This window comes from Temnothorax curvispinosus, unplaced genomic scaffold (assembly GCF_003070985.1).
Source record: "Temnothorax curvispinosus isolate PA1 unplaced genomic scaffold, ASM307098v1 QBEX01017148.1, whole genome shotgun sequence".
Classification (NCBI taxonomy): Eukaryota; Metazoa; Arthropoda; class Insecta; order Hymenoptera; family Formicidae; genus Temnothorax; species Temnothorax curvispinosus.
This window is the reverse complement of record NW_020226928.1, coordinates 730,222-750,759: the sequence shown is the minus strand read 5'-3', so window position 1 is coordinate 750,759 and position 20,538 is coordinate 730,222. Positions and strand designations below refer to the sequence as shown.

General features: G+C 38.2%; 1 protein-coding gene across 3 annotated transcripts in view; it reads right to left on the bottom strand.

The window, feature by feature from the left end:
* Nucleotides 1–5,079: 5,079 nt before the first annotated feature.
* The window catches only part of LOC112467300, a 104,464-nt gene continuing 89,005 nt past the window's right edge, over nt 5,080–20,538 (bottom strand). For 2 of the 3 annotated variants that reach the window (XM_025035854.1, XM_025035855.1), the window contains 12 exons: nt 18,039–18,205; nt 17,585–17,661; nt 17,407–17,505; nt 11,253–11,631; nt 9,174–9,434; nt 8,562–8,712; nt 8,105–8,219; nt 6,885–7,989; nt 6,460–6,507; nt 6,343–6,383; nt 6,085–6,228; nt 5,923–6,015 (listed from right to left, as the gene is read on the bottom strand). In XM_025035854.1, the coding sequence (XP_024891622.1) occupies nt 5,923–6,015; nt 6,085–6,228; nt 6,343–6,383; nt 6,460–6,507; nt 6,885–7,989; nt 8,105–8,219; nt 8,562–8,712; nt 9,174–9,434; nt 11,253–11,631; nt 17,407–17,505; nt 17,585–17,661; nt 18,039–18,205 (2,680 nt within the window). Of the gene's footprint in view, nt 6,016–6,084; nt 6,229–6,342; nt 6,384–6,459; nt 6,508–6,884; nt 7,990–8,104; nt 8,220–8,561; nt 8,713–9,173; nt 9,435–11,252; nt 11,632–17,406; nt 17,506–17,584; nt 17,662–18,038; nt 18,206–20,538 lie in introns of all 3 variants that reach the window. The other variant, XM_025035853.1, reaches the window with a different exon arrangement.

The following is a 20,538-nucleotide window of genomic DNA, read 5'->3' as shown; positions in this document are numbered from 1 at the left end:
GAGAGAAAAAAATACTTATAGCTGTTTTTAATCCACATACATTGTGTTACGACGCCATAAGCACCAATGCGCGATATAATTAATCTATTTTTACATTTTTAATACAATCTATATAATCTTTATATAAAAAAGTTGGAAATATATTAAAATATTCTGGACTTGTGTGTGCCATCTGGCAATATATTACAATATAAAAAAAAATGCCAAACTCAACATGTAGAGCCATGATGAAATCAGCGTGAGATGTATTAACATACACATACATATATCCAAGATACGTAAAAATAAAAGCTACGTGAAAAGGATGATAAAAGTAAATAAAATAATTTAGCGGTGGATTTCCTACCGGAGTGGCTCGCCATGCAAATTACGTTCGACGTACCACAGTATAACTCTATCGGATTTTACATAGTGCTTAACAGCAAAAAACATTAAGATTATACATTAGAAAATTTTCTTTTTACAAACGTTCTCGCTCGTATAATTATCGGCCGGCTGAGACTCATTCAAAATAAATTCACGTGCTCATATATGGATCGTTCCGTTCAAAAAGATGACGCTAACGGGAAATATGTCAACTAATAACGTGTGTGAGCAATCTGCAGGAGAGGTAAGTATAAACTGTAACGTTTGTCGTTCCATTGTATTTTACAAAAAACGTCATTCTTTTATTGTGCACGCAGTATTCAACGAGCCATACACGTCATCGTGACAATCTACAATTAGTCCTCGCATCGGTATGCCTAGTGCAAGTATGATTACCAGGCATTTACAATATAACATTAAACTCATCTTTTTAAATCGCGCGAGTAACCGAACAGCACGCATATCCTTGCTCCGATACGAGCTTCGCTGTAAACTAACATAAATTAAAGAGGTAGAAAAGCACATTTGACTTTCTCTCGATGTAATTTATGACACTGTTAAGAACAATAGTACGAGAGGAATACCTCTCGTCCCAAGTAAGAATCTTCAAAATTCTTGCGTTTTTATAAAACAATAATAACAGTCGGGACTGTACAACTTGATGCTGTGAAGTTCCAAGTGGCACTGACGCGTGCCACGCATTCTGCATTTAATATATGTATACATATACATATAGAGGCGCGCATATGAGAGGAGGTACACAACCACACTTAATCGCCTTTGCTCTTGCTCCTTATAGAAAGAAATCGGAAAGCCACTTATGTGCAATCAGCAGAATATAAAATATAATAACGTAATATATATATGTATATATTTACAGCGGTATATAAAGTTCAACTTTATCTTAGCGTATAATGAACCGTAGAGCCGTCTGTGTTGCATTGGTATCCACTTTTTTCCATTAAATATCGACCAGCCGTCCGTTTTATATATCTCTCTTAGTTACCTTAAGATAAAAGAGCTTAGAGGATCTGTTTTTTTTCCTCAATCCCTGTTTCATTGTGATTTACGACAACGTAATCGCATACAAGTAATTTAATTTTCTGCATGCATGCACAATTATGCACATGACTCCATTCCGGAGAGATTTATATGCCTCTACTCCATTTCGTAACAATGAATGAATGAATTCTTAAATGACTACAATGCACGGCGTCGTGTCATACAAACCGTAGTGACGCTTGGTTGTCTTCTCATAAATTATCGCAAATAATGTAAAATGGTATAGCGCATGTTGTAAAAATTAATAGCTGTGACATTCGGATTTTTTAACGATTTTTTGTCAACAATTTCTGTTGTGTGATATCTCTCATAAATAATTTCATAAAAATATCACGACGATACGGAAAAATAGCAAAAACTGGATCTCCATAAAAAGAAACTGTCATATTTCTTGTTTAAATCGACCAACTTTTATTGTTACTTTCTCGTATGTATTCATGCGCAACTAAGATATATGTATATTTAGACAGGTATTGTTTTAAATGCCCTATCAGGTATAATCACAACCAAGCTGATATATTCAAAGCTACACGACGTTAATACCAGTAACCCCCGGCACGACTGATGACAGTTATGAAAAGTTAGTTTGAGAGAAAGAGAGAAGAGGATGAGGTACACTGAACACAGACAGTTTTAACTTGCCCTTTGTACTATAAGACCGAGTGAGAAATTGGGCATCAAGGGCGATGTTGAGCAAACTTGATGCCCGCTTTACACGCGGTCGTCAATTATGCGAATGTGAACTTCGTACATACAGGTCGATTATAGATACTCCTTTTTTTCAGCGGTGGATTTCCGCATAAAAACGTAGGTTCTCATCGATGACGAGTGTTCGGCACGTGAGGGCAGTAAAGCCCTTCTACCGATAAAACCGACAAGGGGTAATAGGCTGCTTCAAATTTCACAATTCCGGCATACGTAACGATCGTAATTATATAGAGGCCTTTACTGACCGATAATCTTGACTTCCTCACTTGACACCAATGTAACATTAAAAACGAGTTAACGAAACTTTTTACAATGAATATAATGCGTGTATACAAAGTGAGTTTTATTTCGTGTGCCAATTTATCTCTGCCAATTATCTCAGAAAGTATTGGTTTATTGGAAAAATGTGTATACACAAGTATTTAAAAAAGTTGGGGTACTATTGCAACAGCATATTCTTGAGAATAAATGTAGTAAAAAAGTATAAGCCAAATAAAAAACAGTTTCAGATAAACGTTATTCCAAATAATTAGTAGAAAAAGATGATACAATAAAAAATGGGAGTTTCCATTAAAAAAATTTAACTTGGGCCCTACTTGGGTCCAACACGGATCCCAAAATCTAATAAGATGGTTTATTGGCCTCTCTAAACCCTCCAACTTTTATCCGAAACATTTTTCCAATAAACAAATCTTTTCTGAGATAATTGGCACACGAAATAAAACTCACTTTGTATATACGTGTGTATATATATATATATATATATATATATATATATATATATACACATATATATGGCATCTGTGTGTATGTGTATGTATGTACATGCATACATACATATATATGTATATATGCTGTTACATTGTTTCTTTACAAGTGACAATAAAATTCCAAGTCCCACAAGTTGATGCATGATAACAGGAGCATGAAAAACTTACACAAAGTATATTAAGATAAATGTACAACAACAGAACGTAGCATGACAAATTTATATGTATTAAATTCGTGTGTTTCAAATCAGTTCTTTAGTGTAACACTGTATAGAAAAAAATGTATTTTTTATTAACTTAATACACATAAGACAGCATGTGACTGCAGATAACAGATATACATTCTAGATGCTCGCCGGGTAATTTTTGTTCGAAAAAAAGAAACGCTTGAACGTTGTCGATTTGAGATCAAATTTAACATTTTTATTTACATGGCCAGTCTTTATATTACCTGTACATGTGGGATCCAAATAAGATTGTAGATCTGTTAAGTGCCAGTGCTGAATATGTTGACAAGTATATACAATTTCCGTCACTCTCTTATATTAATATCTTTTACATTTTAAACACTTTTACGATATACAATACGTTTATATTCACGCTGACCCGCATCATCATAAGTAATCGCTGGCAACCCGATTGGCTAATATGTATTTTATCTTAATAATTGACACACATATACGTCAACCGTATCAATTTCCACGCAATTACTCATTAATGCGGAGGTCAACCAACGATGAAATAAAAATAACGTTTATTAATGTATGTTTGCGTAGTAACATGATATTGGATGGATAGCAAGGCCAGTTAGATCAAAAGTCATTCAAGAAATTATAAAAGATACATATTAAAACCTCATGTATATTATAAAACCTTATTATGCAAATCAATTTTTTTATAAATAAGTATATGAGTCGGTTTAAATGTACTCATTTATACTTACTTTATATTATTACGTTTAACGTTTCTATGTTTGTAAAATTAAAATATATTTTCAGTGGTTTTCTATTAAATTTATGGAAACTTAAAATTCAGAGATATATTTAGGGTTACCACATTTTGAAAGTATTAAAGAACATTATAAAAAATAGAATCGTGTATGAAGCAGTAATCATGACGGGGAAAAGGATAACCAAATAAAAAATGAGATTCGTTTTTTAATGATTAATTTTATATTTGTCATCACTTTTTAATAACACGTGAATGGACTTTCAATTTCCAAACATTACAAGAACAATTAAACGTAAGTAGAATTCTCAGGTACATACAGTTGTAAAACTATCTCCCTAAAAGTAAGGACAAATCCGATCTATAGTGTGGCAACCCTAAGACATATCCTTAAATTTAATATTTTGTTGTTCCATATAAATATGCAATAATAAAATTTACACGATGCGATAAGTCAAAACATTATTCGTTAAAATTACCAAATTGTCTTTTCACACATTTTCAGTGACGTCCTTTTATAATTATAAAAAATGCCAACACTATGAGTATTATTAATATTTAACATAGATTTGCAATTACAACCGATAGAATAAAGAAAAAGTGAAACTGGTTTCGTATCCATCCGATACAAATATGTAATTGCAGAGGTAGCATTCAAGCTCGACCGGACTTGCGGCGAGCGAGTTAGCACGAGGAAAGTGCCATACGCGGCCGTGCTGCATTAAAATCGAATGTATATCATATATACAAGTTCATTATACCGTAAAATTTAAAAATTGCCAACTACATAACACTCGATCGCCGCAGGAAATCTGCCTGAGTAGCGACTGTTATTTATAATGCAGTGCTCGCAGAGGCACATTTCGAGTCGATTTCTGAGACGACACCTCCTATCCCTCCACTGTTGCTCGAGGCTCGGCGGCCGAGCTGCTGATTGCGCATGTTTGTTATGCCGCGGGAGCATTCCTATATCAAAAATATGCTGAGATGATCGTACCTTCTGTTAAACAGTTAAAATTTAATACTAAATTTTATATTATTAATGTACTATGGTTGTGTTCCTTTATTCACTGCCAGTACTAAAAATCTATAGTTACGTGACGCAAACTATATATTTTCAACACTGCCAGTAAAAAAGGAACACGGGGTATATATGTTCCATAATAATAATAATAAAATTATGACTTCATACATATATATAATACATGTATATAATACATATATATATATATATATATGATATTAGACTTAATAATAAAAAATCTAGTGTTCAACTTTTAACCATTTAACTTTTAACTTAACTCTTTTGGCATAGCGTCACGTGCGTGATCGGCAGCTCGGTCGCCGAGCGTGGGGAGATTGGAAGCGTCGCCTTAGAAATCGATTCGAAATGTGCATTTCTTTGCGAGTACAGTTATAATGTATCAACGTTTTAAATAACAGTATACAATGCGGTTTTGTACGATCTTTGCATTATCAGTTAGTGAGCGAAGCACGCGTCCTTCTACATGACGGCGCGCGATAAAGTCCTTAATCCCACGGAGTAAAAACGACAAGAAAAGAAAAAGAATCATTTACATGCGTCGATCACTCGATTATACTGTGCGAGTTCTTTTTTCAATGTCTTTCCATTCGTTTCTTTTCCACTGGTCAAGGGAAAACGCGGATCGAAAGCGAACACACAAACTGCTTTAGTAATAAGTAAATCACTTGCGGTCAACTTAAGCAACGTCTTGGCTTCTTCGTGAGCTGAGCGGTTTTACACACGGCGCCCGCACTGATGCAAACCTCCATTCGTTGCTGCACTGATAATAATTACCCAGATCTTCGTCGTAAATCTTGATGATATCGATATCCGAGACAGAGAGATCTCAGAACACAAATCGAGGAGGTATTATGCAAATTGCGCGTACGCGAATGCCGAGAGCTCTGTCCTAGTCTTTTAAGGAAAGGATAACTTTTAAAGCTTGTTTCTTATTAATTAAAACAATTCCCGGATGTATCATCATATTAAGCTCGCGTTTTTGAAAGCCGTTTTCGCGAGGTGACTTAGAGACCATCCCATTTCTCAGATTCCAAGCTTCTGCTTGGCATTCACTTGCATTTTACAGTGATCCTGTTGTAAAGTTTTAAGCATTTGCTTTTGTATATCATTCTCGGCCTAGAAAATAACGAATAAATAATGAGTAATCTTAATATATTGCGCGATATTTCTTCAAAATCAACCTACCCGTAACTGTGACAAATTTTCCCTTTGGATACGGAGAGCTGAATTTTTGAGATCACGTGCCAACACGTTCATATGGGACTCGTTCAATGTTATACTGTTTTCTAGCTGACAATGCGTGCGACGTAACTCGTCATTGACTATTTGCTGTAAATATATTGCGTAATTTACCTTTCGTTTGTGAGATAACTGATCTCTAATCCACATTTTTTAAATTAATTTAATTTATAATAAATCACACATTTATCATTATATACTTACATCATTAGATATTATTTGTTGTATTTTTGCTTCGTTAAAATCTGAAACAATATTAATCAGAATTAATTTGACGAACATACACCTCCAAAAATATTTATGAATAATATGTAAACTCACTTCCGAAACCTGCAGATCCATTACGGCCGAATATCTTCATCATAAGTTCTGCAAGAGAACAAAATCTATTCAAGAATATGTTATTCATTATATGCAATTGATTCTATAACGCTGTAATGTGACTTAAATTGGGAAATTAAATTTAGCTGACAATGTGAGACTTATGAATACAATACACATTCAGTATAGACTATATCATGTACTATTCAAAGATTACAAAATAGAATATCTCATTTTCTTTAAAACAAAACTCAGTCTCTTACTTTTGGAGATAGAGCAAAGGACTTACAATCCCTTTCTATAAAAATTACATCTTTAATAAAACCAGAATAAAGCCAAAGAAACACATAAAATTGCTTTTCTCCAGGAGACCAAGATTCAATTAGGGCTGAGGCGCTATCGAAGAAGTTACTATCGTAATTTACCTGGATTTGTAATTTTTTCCAGTTCCGAACCTAGCAACGTATCCTCCGGCAACTCAAACTGCTCGTGATTTGTTACGACCAGCGGCACAGTGGGATCTACCAATTGTTGATAGTCGTTTCCGACATCGTGCAGAATTGAATTAGGCGCAGATTCCATCGTCAGCAAATGCGAATTGATGTCATTGTACTGATTAAATTCATCCGAGAACGTTCGATACTCAGCCGCGAAAGATTTACATTTCAAATAAGAAATGCGTTGTTGTTCGTTGTTCGCATTTATCGATGCGTATACATCATTGGGTCTCTTTTTACTATGCATCGCCAAAAGATCCTCATTGCTACATATCCTCTTCAATGGACACCGATTGTGCATCTCGATTTTTGACGAGACGATAGAACTGTCGCTCGCGCTGTCGTCGAAGTATTGCAGTACCGACTCCTGCTTTTCCAAACAATTAAATGTCTCTTCGATGCCACGTTCCACCTTGATATTGCATGTGGTGTCGTCGTTTAGAGTGTTTGGCGACAACATATTCACATTGCACTGGTCTATTCTTTCCTGCGCGTTTAAGACGTTCGTATTTTGAGAAATGTCCAAACATGATGTATGATTACGTGACGCGCGAGAGCTCTTACTAGACTTAAGAGCGGCAAGATTTGATTGTGCAGACATATCGGCGTTCTGGATATTGCCATGGCTGTTGGGGGCAGCGTTCATCATTTCAAAATTTGACAAAGACTTGCCGGATGGCATCGCACCCTCCAAACTCGATATCGGGCTTTGCTCCGCGCTACTAGGATTAATCAGTTTTCCGATCGTATGTTTGGATTCTTGCTTCGGAGTTACTTTGCCTTTGCCTTGGATAACAAGGCAGTGGTCGATCTTATTGATACCAATCTTGTTGGCTTGCGCGGCAGCCGGGGGCATACGAGAAGAAAATATAGCAGCCTTCACGTATTGCGTGTGCGGCATCGGCGAGGGGGAGAAACGGTCCTCCGACATAGCCGGTGAGGGTAGGTCGCTGATTAGATGAGTGATAGCATCCTCGAGCTTCGCTGGATCTTCGAGATCACATCTCGGATTCGGTGGCTGGGAGTTTGAGTTCTAATAAACCATTATTTTCAGATCGTTAAACAATCTTCTTATTCAAAGTATCATGCACAATGTAAACGAAAGTGTATTATATCTACAAACATGATACATATACAGTTTGACTTACCAATTCTATCGATGAGTTAATGTCGCTAGCCGGAATAAGACCTCTGTTACTTGCGGACACGGTGGCAGAAAACCTTGCTTTCATCTCTTTCATTAGTTTAATCCCTTCCTCTTCCCTGCGTACAAAATTTTCCCATTGCTTTATGTCGAATATAATACACCTTATATGATATCCGACGTATTTGCTTTAGCACTTGAGAAACAAAAAGAAGAGCTCTTTCTTCTTGGAAAGATGGGTTGGAGCGAGTGAAAAAGCAGAAATTTCGTTTAATAAATTGTCTCGCGGTCTCAACAATTACTCAACAAGTTTTTTAATTTTGAGTGATGATAATTCCACAATAATTAGAAAAAAAGATCCTTCAATGTTTATTGCTCGTTAATATCGTTATTCGGATCAATCAAAACCTTGTTCGCCTTGTCACTTGCCCCGCAATCTATTTTAAGATGCGAATACTTACGATACCAAGGTGTTGACGCAAACGAAGGATTCCACTGTTTGCGTATCCTTGTCGAATTCCAAATAACCGTGGGTCCGTAAGTAGATGAATCCATCGTTCTTCGTGACTAACCTGTAGCACGACGTGCCACACGTTTCGGCACGGTCGTACACTACAAATGCATAACAAATCGTGATTAATTACAAGAACAAAATGATATTTGACCCGTTACATCGGACTCTAAATAAGTCGTTTTACATATACTTTGTTGACATATTCAAATTGCAATTGGTTATGGAAATAGCATGTAAAACATCTCATAAACGATCGCGTCGTAAAGCTTGAATCCATTAAAATAATGCTGGCGTAATGCATAATATAACATTATTAATGTAAACTAATGTAAATATACGGCCGTGTACAACTTTAATGGCTTATTCGGAAGTGATAAAATTAGGAAGTGACATAATATTACTCGAATGCTTTAGCTAATTTTTCTTCGAATTTCAAAGAGAGGGGAAGAGAAAGAAAAAAGATCTTGGTATCAGTTGTAAAATGTGACAGCTGCCGAGTGGTGCGGCAAGTATTCCAATGAGGGCTTAGCGCTAATTACATTTAAATGCGGAAACTTACTTTGCCGTAGGCCGATCATCGTCCACCTGAAATCATCCTTGTGCATGAAACTGAACGCGTTCCGGCCCGATACCTCCTCCGACAAGAACCCGGCTACGACGGACACCCTGTGATCGCAAAAAATGATACGCCCGTCGACCAGATGCCGCGTCACGTACTCGTCTTTATTCGCGTCCAGTATCGACAATTCGGTGATGGACCGCTTCTTCGGCATGGTCACTATGCCGGTGAAAACGATGTCGTTGCTGGTTCCCGTGGTTTCTGGAAAAGCCATTCCAAAATCGTCATCATTAGCAAACAATCAGCGATTGCACGAGGTACAAATCAGAGCGAGGTAAAAAGAGAGGATCGTCCCAGGAGAGAATTGGATCAATAAGAAAAATACCATCAGAAAATCGATTAATCTTCTCATCGAGAAGCGATATTTAAATCTACCATCTTGTTGAATTAAATCGGCTAAAGAGTGGCCGAGGTTCGCTTCCAGGGCATTGATCAGGCATTGGACCACAAGATTATTGGAGAAGATAAGAGAGGTTTAAAAATGCAAATACGTAAATCATATTTTACTTTCCCCGAGAGTGAGCTCTATCCGCGGTGAAAATATAATTTCGAACCAGCTTACCGAGATTATTTAACGCCGAAAAGTGGAAAGTTACGTCGGATGTTGGCTTTCCATTAAGTATTCGGGCAGGGAGAGAGTGATTCGAAAGACATTAAGGAATTCGCGAGCTGAAAAGTGGCGCGACAGGGCCGACAGGTCTGGATATCCAGCGTAATAAGGATCGGCGGGCACGGTTAAAGGCCCGCGCGTGTCGGCCGGTCCGTCTCTCCGAGCGCGTCTCTCTACACGGCGTTTTTCGCCGCGTTTCGGTTCTCATCTTAGACACGAGCGGGAAAGAAAAAAAAATAAAAAGAAAACGAAAGAAGAGCCTACGTTAAACACTCGTGACGCTGCGCCTACGTATCTTCGTCCGCGCGACGGCGAAGGTCTAAATTTAAATACAGGAGTAGCGTAAATATTTGCGATACCCATTTCGAAACCAGCCGTACAGGTTTTTCAGCCGTGTGTCGCGCGATAAAACAAGACCATCGATCCGAGGTATACGCGCACGAGAGTCGCTCACCGCGCGGGACCGTTCGACATGGAATACGTAATGAGGCACGATATTGCTGATTTATACGGAAGGAACGTCTGCGGTTGCCGACGCAACACAGCAGTCACGATAGGATTATTCGAATCGCGATGGGAACGATCTTGTTGTTAGCCGTGCCACGCGATAAAACAGCGTAACCGAGACACTCGGCGGCCGTCGATTGAATCGTAATCGGATTAAACGCCACGTGAACGTAAATGACATTTCGTTCGCAATTGGTTTGTGAATCCGCGATTAGACATCCTCCCTGATCTAAATTACTTAATGGCCGGGGATTTTCTTTTTTTTATCGAACTGATTCATGAATCAATTATCTGACTCGAGTCGCGATAGCTTGTCAAAACTTAACGATTAGACTGTTCTTTCATATTTCAATAAAATATTTTATACAAAGATCGCTAGAATCAGAGGGTGAATCCCAACGTGAAGCGGAATAACAACAATCTGAAGTTCAGGTTTTGAGAGGTATCATGTACCTGAGCCATGCTAAAATGCATGCCGATCACGATCGTTCTCCATCACGGTTGTTACGCTTCTTGCGTACCATATTCGAAATGTAACGTTTGTGTTGTACAACGAAATGTAATGTTTGCGTTTTGGATTATGCAAACTAATTAGGATGTAACGTTTATCGCATAACGAACCGTAATGTTTGCGTTTTGGATTATGCAAACCAATCAGGATAATGGACCAGGGCACAATCATAAATTAAGCGACACAGAAGGGAAATAGAAAACAATTTGACGATTAAATTCGTATTCTGACCGCGCTCTTGACGCGCTTCAAATCTTTTCAGATTTATCTTCTAAAGTTAAATTTACCGGACGTATCAAATTCCATTTACGCCAAAACGACGCCAAATCTCAAGCTGTTACGAGATAACATCTTATATCTATCGATGTCGGAAGGACAATCAAGTCCTTACCTCTTTGTCTCCCTCTGCTCCCGCTGACGTCCGCGTTCTTGCAGGCCTCCGCGAGCCGGAGAAGGCCCGAAACGTCGAAGCACTGATGCTGAGTGTGATCGCGCCTGGAGTTGGCGCGTTGCGCCATCCGGATCTGGAAGTGTCGTCTCTGCTCGGAAAAGCGTTTGGTCCTGCTCTCGCTCGTCCGGCGACTGCTCGTCGTCGCGGAGTCCTCGGAGGAGCTGGAACTGTTGTCGTGCGCCAACTCGGACACCTGCGCGACGCCCGCCGGCGACGGCGCCGACATCGGCTGCATCCCGTCGGGGGTGAGATTACGCGTGAGCACGTCATGATCCTCGGGATGGATGAAATTATATAGGGATTGACCCAGCAGCTCGTTCTGCGAAACACAATTCCGAAGTTCAGAACGTGTGAGAGACTAATTTCCAAGTTTAGATGAATCCGCGCACCGGTGATGACCTTTGTTAACTTGTGACTTATACATATATATCGGCAGTAATACAGTCGCGCAACAGTCGCCTGGTCCCTATATTGTATTAAGGATAAAGATTCATCATTAGAATTACGAGTTACGAGGAAAGTCACGCGCGCGTGCGAGAAACTTTAGTCGCCTACTTATTTTTATCAATCGATCAATTTTACTTTCGCGTTTTCAGAATAAATAAGACGATCGGATAAGTATAATCCGATACTGTGGAAGGAAAAGAATCGACATTCCTTCCTCACCTTCGGTAAAACAATATGGTATCTTCAGTATTTTTTTATAATTACATTTTATTTAAGAAATAAATTAAAATATAATTAAATCGTTCATTAATTAACTTTCGCTATTGTAGCAGAAATAATTATTTCAAGCTGAAGTGTAGCCATTGACGTGTTTAGATTCTAGAAATTTTCCATGCATGCACACGGGTGCATCTTTGTGTATTCTCCGAACAGGTACTTCAAAGTTTCGTTCGCGAAGTCCTCAGACTCCTTCTGTGAAGGGCTCTACACATCGCGTCAGCCCTCGGACGCGATACTTCGACAACGATGACGACGACGACGACGACGACGATGGAGGCGCACCACGTCGGCGACGGAGCTTGTTTTCGCGGCAGGAGGTTTCTCCTTGAGAACAATACAGCTGATTGTGAGTGCCTTCTTAAAAAATGAGAGCAAGCCACAAACTACGCTCGCAAACAACTCTCGTCCCCGTCTGTCCTTTTTCCACCTACTCCTCTTTTCTTGCCATCCTTCTCCATCGCCGCCAGTTCTGGCATCTCCTGCACAAGTAGGGCCGAAAGCGAGAGAGAGAGAAAGAGAAAGAGATAGAAAGAAGTGGTACTCGGCCGGCTTCCAAGAGCTGGTTCGTTACAGCAGAGTGGCGAATTATCGTTACGCCTGCGAATCTGGAGCGCCACCGGCAAACGCGCCAGCGATCGATATAGCGCGCGGGGGACATTTTTTTACATTTTATTCACGGCCGCCATCCCACCGCCATCCGCCTCGTTGTTTTCTCGCAGAAACACGGAGGAAACCTTCAGGGCTCGCGGGCAGCCAGGGGAGGTGAGAAGCGCGGATAGCGCATATTCGCGGAGCTTCCCACCCCCGCCCCCGCTACGAACTGCGAATCTGAGAACCCGTAAAATCCAAGAACGAGAATTTGAAACGCGCATTAAAGTCTCCGGCGAATTCTCTAATTCGGCGTGGATCTCTATGGATTTCAATTAATTTTGCCCGGACGATCGGCGCCTCTCGGCGTCGAGCGCCTTCTCGTTCTAGTGACGTGTGAATGGTTCATCCTTCCTGTTGTTTGTCGTGTGCGATTTTCTGGAAGCGATCTCGGGGTCAATTCACGTAAACACGTGCGACCTTGAACGCAAACATAAGGGCGATAACCCTAAAGTTAGTTAGGCTAGTTTCTAGCGTTTAGAGACACGCGTTCGAAAGAAATATTTCTGGGAAGAATCTCTTGATTCTCCCGCCCTTCCAGACTTTAGATTATTAGGGTTTCGATGCTTCTTTAGCGTCGCTTACACCAACACGATTATCTCCCCACAACTCAATTCAATCCAATGAATGATCGCAGATAGGCTATATATGTAACAAGTCATTGTATAACAGAGGGTGAGATTAGCACGCGCCACGAATGAATGGCGAATAAGAGTATTATTAGGGTCCTATGGCTTTTCAAAACGAGCGAAGGACCATTCGGCTAGTCGAAAGAAGAGATAAATTCGCAAAATTTATTAATAAACAGAAACGAGATTTTTATCTTCCGTGCCGTTTCGTAAAGGAATAACAATTACGCGGATTTGCGTTTGATAGCTCCTCGTAAACCGAGTCTGAAATTGACAGCCAATTTCCTACGAAATCATGGTGCAAGAAGAGAAAAGCCAGAGTTAGAAAGTAAGTAGTTGAAAATGCGGAAATCTCTTCGCAATAACTGTATTATCGAGAGATATAAATGCAAAAACGACGTTATGATCTGCCGAAGAGATCCAAGACCCTTCTCGCTCCTAACATCGTAAATTTTCTCATCCTAATTTATGTGTTTACGTCACAGGCATATTCCTCGAAGCTCGTGATATTTGCCACGTCATATTGTCTTGAAGACCTTGTCTTGAAGAGGGGCTCTTGCGTCAACGGCCTAAACCCACATTTTCCTTGCCGAAAGCACCAAAATTGGTCGCTTAGCTATTCTTAGCGCTCGCACGATCCTATATAGGTACGCCGCCAGGAATTGTTTCGCTAAGCGCGGCTCAATGTGACCGTGGGAATCCGAAGATCTTGCGAAATCAAGACCCCGACGGACAGGAGCTTCGTATACCTTCGTATACACGCGTGTACGGAACTTCTCCGTTTATAACTAAAAAAAGCATGTAAGCCTTTCTCTCGCGTGTACAATTAATCGCGTTGTTATAAGGTAGTCGTTTTGCAGCACCTATAGAATCGAGTCCAACCGCACCACTATTGTGATATTTTTTTAATTAGTAAATAATTAAATACGATTAAATCGTCATGCGTGTAAAATCATATTTTATATTATTATAATTATTGGGATGTTGCAATATGTTTGTTTTTAATTACCTCATGACGGACTATTACTTGACTAGGTGCTGCGAAAGGACTACCTTAATTACTTCACGTTCGCGAACAACGGAAAGGATCAATGAAGCGTCTTCGTGAATGTGGTTCTGGATACCGCTTAAAAGATCCGGCTGTACGCCATTGACCTCCTTTGTTTCTAAATTTCGATTATCCGGGGATCCTTATATGTAGGCTGGCGACTCGGTTTCTAATCGATGGGTCGGTTATTGACTTGATTCCACGCAAACCGTCCGACGAACGATGAGGTTTCGCACGACCTTTCACTAAGATTGGCAACGTCGTAGAAATTTAGATGGTAGATTCCGATGAGGACACGATGTTGTTGTTTGCGCAGAAAACAAGGATAAACGTTCGCACTTGACAGCATTCATACAATTTCATGAAAGAAATGAGCGAGGGAGAAAAATCAAATCAATGAAATATACATCTAAAAATCTAAAAAAAAAAAAAAACTATACAGATTTAGACTTTCTGACGTATCGAATTTTTCAGACACGTGTGCAACGCTCATGGCAAAAGTTGCTTTAAAATGAACCTTGTTTTTAACATCGGAGTTTGAATCTGACGTAAGATATCTCTGAACGTATTTTCCCGTTTCTGCATTTGCAATTTCCAATCCGAAGATAAAAATACGAGGTACTTTTTGTACTATTTATATTTTTTTCTTATCGTCTCTTTTTCGTATATCCATTTAATATCTCCTCAGTGTGTTGCGCAGTTCTATATCCGCATGAAGAATTTCTCAGCTAGTTTCTTTGAGTTCGTCTTATCATAGCGCGCCGAGTTTGAGCGAAATAAAATTATTCTGATCGCTGAGAGAGAGAGAGAGAGAGAGCAGCGTCACGTGCATAATTACGACGTCTCTCCGATAGTTCGGAAAAGCTGGCACGCCGATCTTGTCGGATGGCGACGCTACGCCAGGGACAAAGAAGCAAGCAGAGCGGGTAGCAAAGCGAGATTCTCGTTATACGTATCTCAATGTCGATCGCGCTAATTATTCCGCATACAATATACTCGTTTAATATCTGTAGCGGATAGTTAGCCGGTCTGATTTTATCGCAAGACATAAATGAGCACGCGCATTATTCCCGTAACGTTCATTACTTGATCCTTAAATCCGCCTCCGGTTAATCACACGCTCCATTTTACGTACTGATTCTCGCGGCGATTTACCCAATTCTCGTCTGGTTTAATTAATATTTCTCGACGAACCAAATTTCGCGTGTTACGATATAGAGTTATCGTTCGTTCTTCTAATGCGAGAAATAGACATTGATGGAATGACGAATAATAATAATTCGTTTAATAATATAATTATATTATTAAGAATTATTATTAAATAATAATTCGTTTAATAATTTATATAACTCTTCTCTTTTGTAAATTAAACAGTATTGCTATTATAGTATAAAGTGTAATAAAGTTAAATCCCATAATGATATCTCTATATCGTTACTTCATTAAACCCTATACTATTTAATTAACCAAATATTTAATTAAATTGAAAACAAAAACTCTATAATTTTTAATCCAAGCTATTATCACGCTGTTATATGAAAAATATTTTTGCCGGGATTTTTACGTATATTACGTAAAAATATCCGTTGGTTATATTTAAAATATTTAACTGTACCTTCAATCGTTCGGGAGTCATTAGTTAAAAAACAATTAACGTAAACGAAATTCCTTAACATTTCAGTTTCATGTTCCACGAATTAAAATGGATTTCTGCGGAAACTCGCCGAACCCGAGCGAGAGATATGCATATAGATATGCATGAAGTTAAATACACGTGAATTTCCGGGGAAAAGTCGCACGTGGATCCGATGAATAATTACCAAGCGGGATCATCGCACGCTTCATTTGCAGCGACGCAATTTTTCGTCGAAAAAGCGCACGAGAGAGAGAGAGAAAGACCGGACGTGCAATCTTTTCGCGTACGATTGCGCGCGCGGGCAAATTCCCGCGTACAAATACGCAAAACGAACGTGCTGATGGATATTGGTGGGCACACACGTTTTCATCGCCGAGCGAAAAGGAGCAGAGGGCACAGAGGAGGCCAACACAGAGCGCGCCGCCGGTTGCCATGGGAGCATATTTGCGTTGCACGCATTCATTTGATCGATAATTCCTAACTCCGCGCGCTACAGGGTAGGTCGGTGCTGCAGCTGAGGCTGCAGCTGCGGCCACGAGATCGCGATCGCTGCCCTATGCTGTACACCCTCCCTCGCCCGCCGCTCATCTTGTTGGCGCGCCGCGCCGGCGCGAAAATGCCCGTACACACGCACATTTCAACCGCCGCAGTACAAATACATTGTAAAAAAGATCTACCGCGGAAGAGATGTAGAATTCCGTGAAAATGTCGATGGTGCGTAAATATAGCTTCGGTTAATAGTTGCGAGGTAAATAGTTTTGAACGATGACAAGCTTCATCTTATCATCGATGCACGAAAAAACGTAATATTAATCGTTTCTATGTTCCGGTAAACAATATATTGAAAAAGTGTACAGGCGCAGGTTCTCTCATTCGTATAATACGCTTGCATTTTTATCTGACGCTACTGCTTATCGAGGCATCGAGGATGAATATTGACGAGTACGCGGTCGATTGAAACAAGGATAATTCTGGCACTCACGATCAATCGGCTTTTCAATTGCTGCGTGCACGAAGGGAGTAAAGGAAACTTAAATCGTTTCGCGATGTTAAGCACTTCAAACATTCAAAATATCAAGGTACAAACGCGATAAGAAATTCATGATTTTCTCGGAACTAATATAATTTATTCGTATCGAAAGTCGATGTCTTCAAGATTATAAATTATTCGACGCTTTCGTTAGTATTCCGGGATGTAAAAACCAATTAAATCCTTCAACACTCTACAGAGTCTTTTAAAATAAATTCTTCCTCAGCGGAAAAAATATCCGCGATATTCGTGCAATTGATAAAATAAAGAGCTTACGGCAAAAAAAGTTTCAAGAGAGAAACATCGGCAAAATTATAGTCCTCGATCATATTAATGGAGATTGATTCTTTATATTGCTAATGATGAGGAAAACTCACCTGAACATGACCGAGATGTTGCTCCACTTGTCGACTGACATAGACGATTTTTCCTGCTGCGGTGACAACGAGGAAGAATCCTTCGCTGTCAACCAGGTGCTGTTATGATTTGAAAAACGAGTCTAGAGTGTTGATCGTCTTGGTCGATCTACATTAGAGATAAATGTTGTATACTCACGTCCACAAAAAATTGCTCCAGATCAAATTGATCTTTGAACAGCGGAGAAGGAAAGTTCATCGAGCCGCTTCCGAGTGCTGTAAATAATGTACAAGATCGTGAGTAATGCTTTTTTTCATACCTGTATAATCGTAATTATAACGATACGAACGAATGATTAACAGCGGATTTATATATATAGTTATTCGTAGTCTATAATTATGTTCGTAGCGGTTAAAATATAACAAAATGTAATGCAATATGATAGATAATTCAAATCTCCTAACAATAGAATGTAATAAATAGTAATAATAATAATAGACTATAATGCCATAATAACAAAAATAACAATTCCATAATAATAGACCAGAATTTTTAGAAATGATTCGATAGAGTGAGGCGTAAAAATTTAACGAGTCATTAAGAAAATGATTTATTGGGAGGTGCGAGAAGTGTTCTCGCAAGGTCGACTTACTGTAGCGCGTCCTCAGAAAGGCGGTAGCTAATCTCAGGATGGATATTTTGTCCATTCTCCTCGAACTTCCAGCAACGCTCGGCACGAGGGTCGCCATCGTCGATATATTTGCGTTGAGGTTGTCGCGGCGTTGCTTCTCCGCCATGTTTCGCGACGCACGTGGATTGCTGTAACAAAGAACGAAAACAAGCGAAATTCAGTGACGTCCACAAATCATTAGCATACAAAATAGAACAAGTTATTCTATACCTTTGCATTTATAGAAACACATTTCCTTATGCTATAATGACGTAAGTGACACGTATATTTCCATAAATTCGGGGATAAAATAAATTTGTCGTATAAAATTTCGTACGGATTATCATCTCCAATATTTCGCATAATATGAGGAAAACCGGTTCGATCTTATTAAAAGGATGTCATTGGTTGTAATGACGATAAACATTCTCTGTAGAGAATTCTTATACACAGTGAATTTAATTAAAAGTTGTGAGAAAAATGTGAATTGCAATTCTAAGAAAAAGCAACACTTTTTCTTCAACAATAATAATATGCTTCTGTAAAAACTACTAAAATCTAAATATAAGAAACACAAGTTTTATCTTAATTATATGATGATATATATAAATAAAATTTATAAATAAATATGTATAAATAATCGATCCTAATTATTTATATATAATCACAGGTCTAATTTATCTCCCATAACAAGTATCTTAAATTGTCATTAGTCTCCCACGCAGAAGTCATAACATCTTTATTACATTGTACAGTTTCCCACAATGTACATAAACTGGTATACCATATGCTACCATATTGCACAATTATGCACAGAAATAAGGCCATGGCATAAACATGATAATAGTTAATAACATATGTGTATGCATGTACTACTACTTCAATAAACAATCGCGTGTATATCTTACACGTGTGTATATTTATAGCGCTGATACTTTCGAACTATTTTGATGCGTGCGACATGTGTATATATGTATATATATATGTACATAACAAATACATGCACACAAGTGTATGTGTTTTATATATAAGGCTATATATAAAATTATTTGTTAAACGTATTTCAAATATAAATTTCAATTGATGAGACACCATTAAAGTGCAAGAACGGCCGACTTCATGTTTACTTTTAAATCGTTTATAAGTAGCAAAGTACAGATATGAGATTAAACAATCGTGGATCTATTTCTTACTGAGAGTACGTCAGTATTTAACAGAAATTCTTTATATCCAATTTGGTTATCCATTTTGCAGGGTATCATTAATGCGGTCCTCTTGATCATCGATCTTGAGATCATATGAGTCATTCTAGCATTTAATTAAAAGTATCATCGAGATTTCATAAAACATGAAATGTTTTATCAAATTGTCATTTCATAATAAATATTCTTGAACTATATTCATCGTTAAATTCATCATAGTTATAAATTTAGCATAATTGTTATTCATCGATAATTATCAATCCCACATATTCTCAAAGTCCCTAACTAAGACTTCTGTTCCCCAACTATAAACACGATAATATTTATCCCTAACTATAATATTAGTAATAAAAAATTATATAAATATATAAATGAATTTTTTAATATAATATATAATTATATTAATTTTTTAAACCGGATGGGGTTTTTTATTTTCTCCATTTTTTTGCGGTAATTTAACCTTTAGAAACCAGGTAAATGTTTTAATTTTTCAGAAAAAAACATTTTTTAATATATGCTAATATATAAAAAGTAATATTCCAGAAAAAAAACTGAAACCAGTCTAAACTCAAAAAATTGACTTCCCGGGTTTTAAAGGTTAAATGTACATACGAGATATGTATGTCTCTCCGGAAGTCTACAAATTACAAAAGGGATCAATAAAAATTTCTTCGAATTATTCGAGCGATAAATCCTGCATTGATAGATTGACATGTTGATGGATTGCTGTAACTTAAATACTACTTCATGAACGTATTGCAGGCTTGCGCAATCGGATATTCAAAAGAAAACAAATGACGTATATTTTTCTCCGCACTAATTGACATATTATCAATCTACTACGTAGAGTACAACGCAATTAATCCGTTCCGTTTATCATTATATCTGTTCGGTGCATAAAATTATATAATTCACATAAATATAATTTAACACATAATTTTGATAACTATCTTTATAATTTGTGGAAACTGAGTGCGTGCGTTCAATTCGCAAACACTCTTATTCGGTACAATGTTGCTGGATTATGCGTTACATCACAAGTGTTTGGAAATAACGACCTGTTGCTCGTCCGTGCATACGTATAAAATGATCGAAGTGAGGAAAGCAAGCATGCGTTCGCGGCATCTTGACACGTGCATTTATGGCCCTAATCTTTTTTGCTCGTGCGCTGGAATAGCTTATATAACAGGATCAAAGCTATAACGGCCTAACCCCCCAATAAACCTCTTCGTTATGACTTATGACTAAACCGTGAAAAAGACTATAAAATAAATATACAT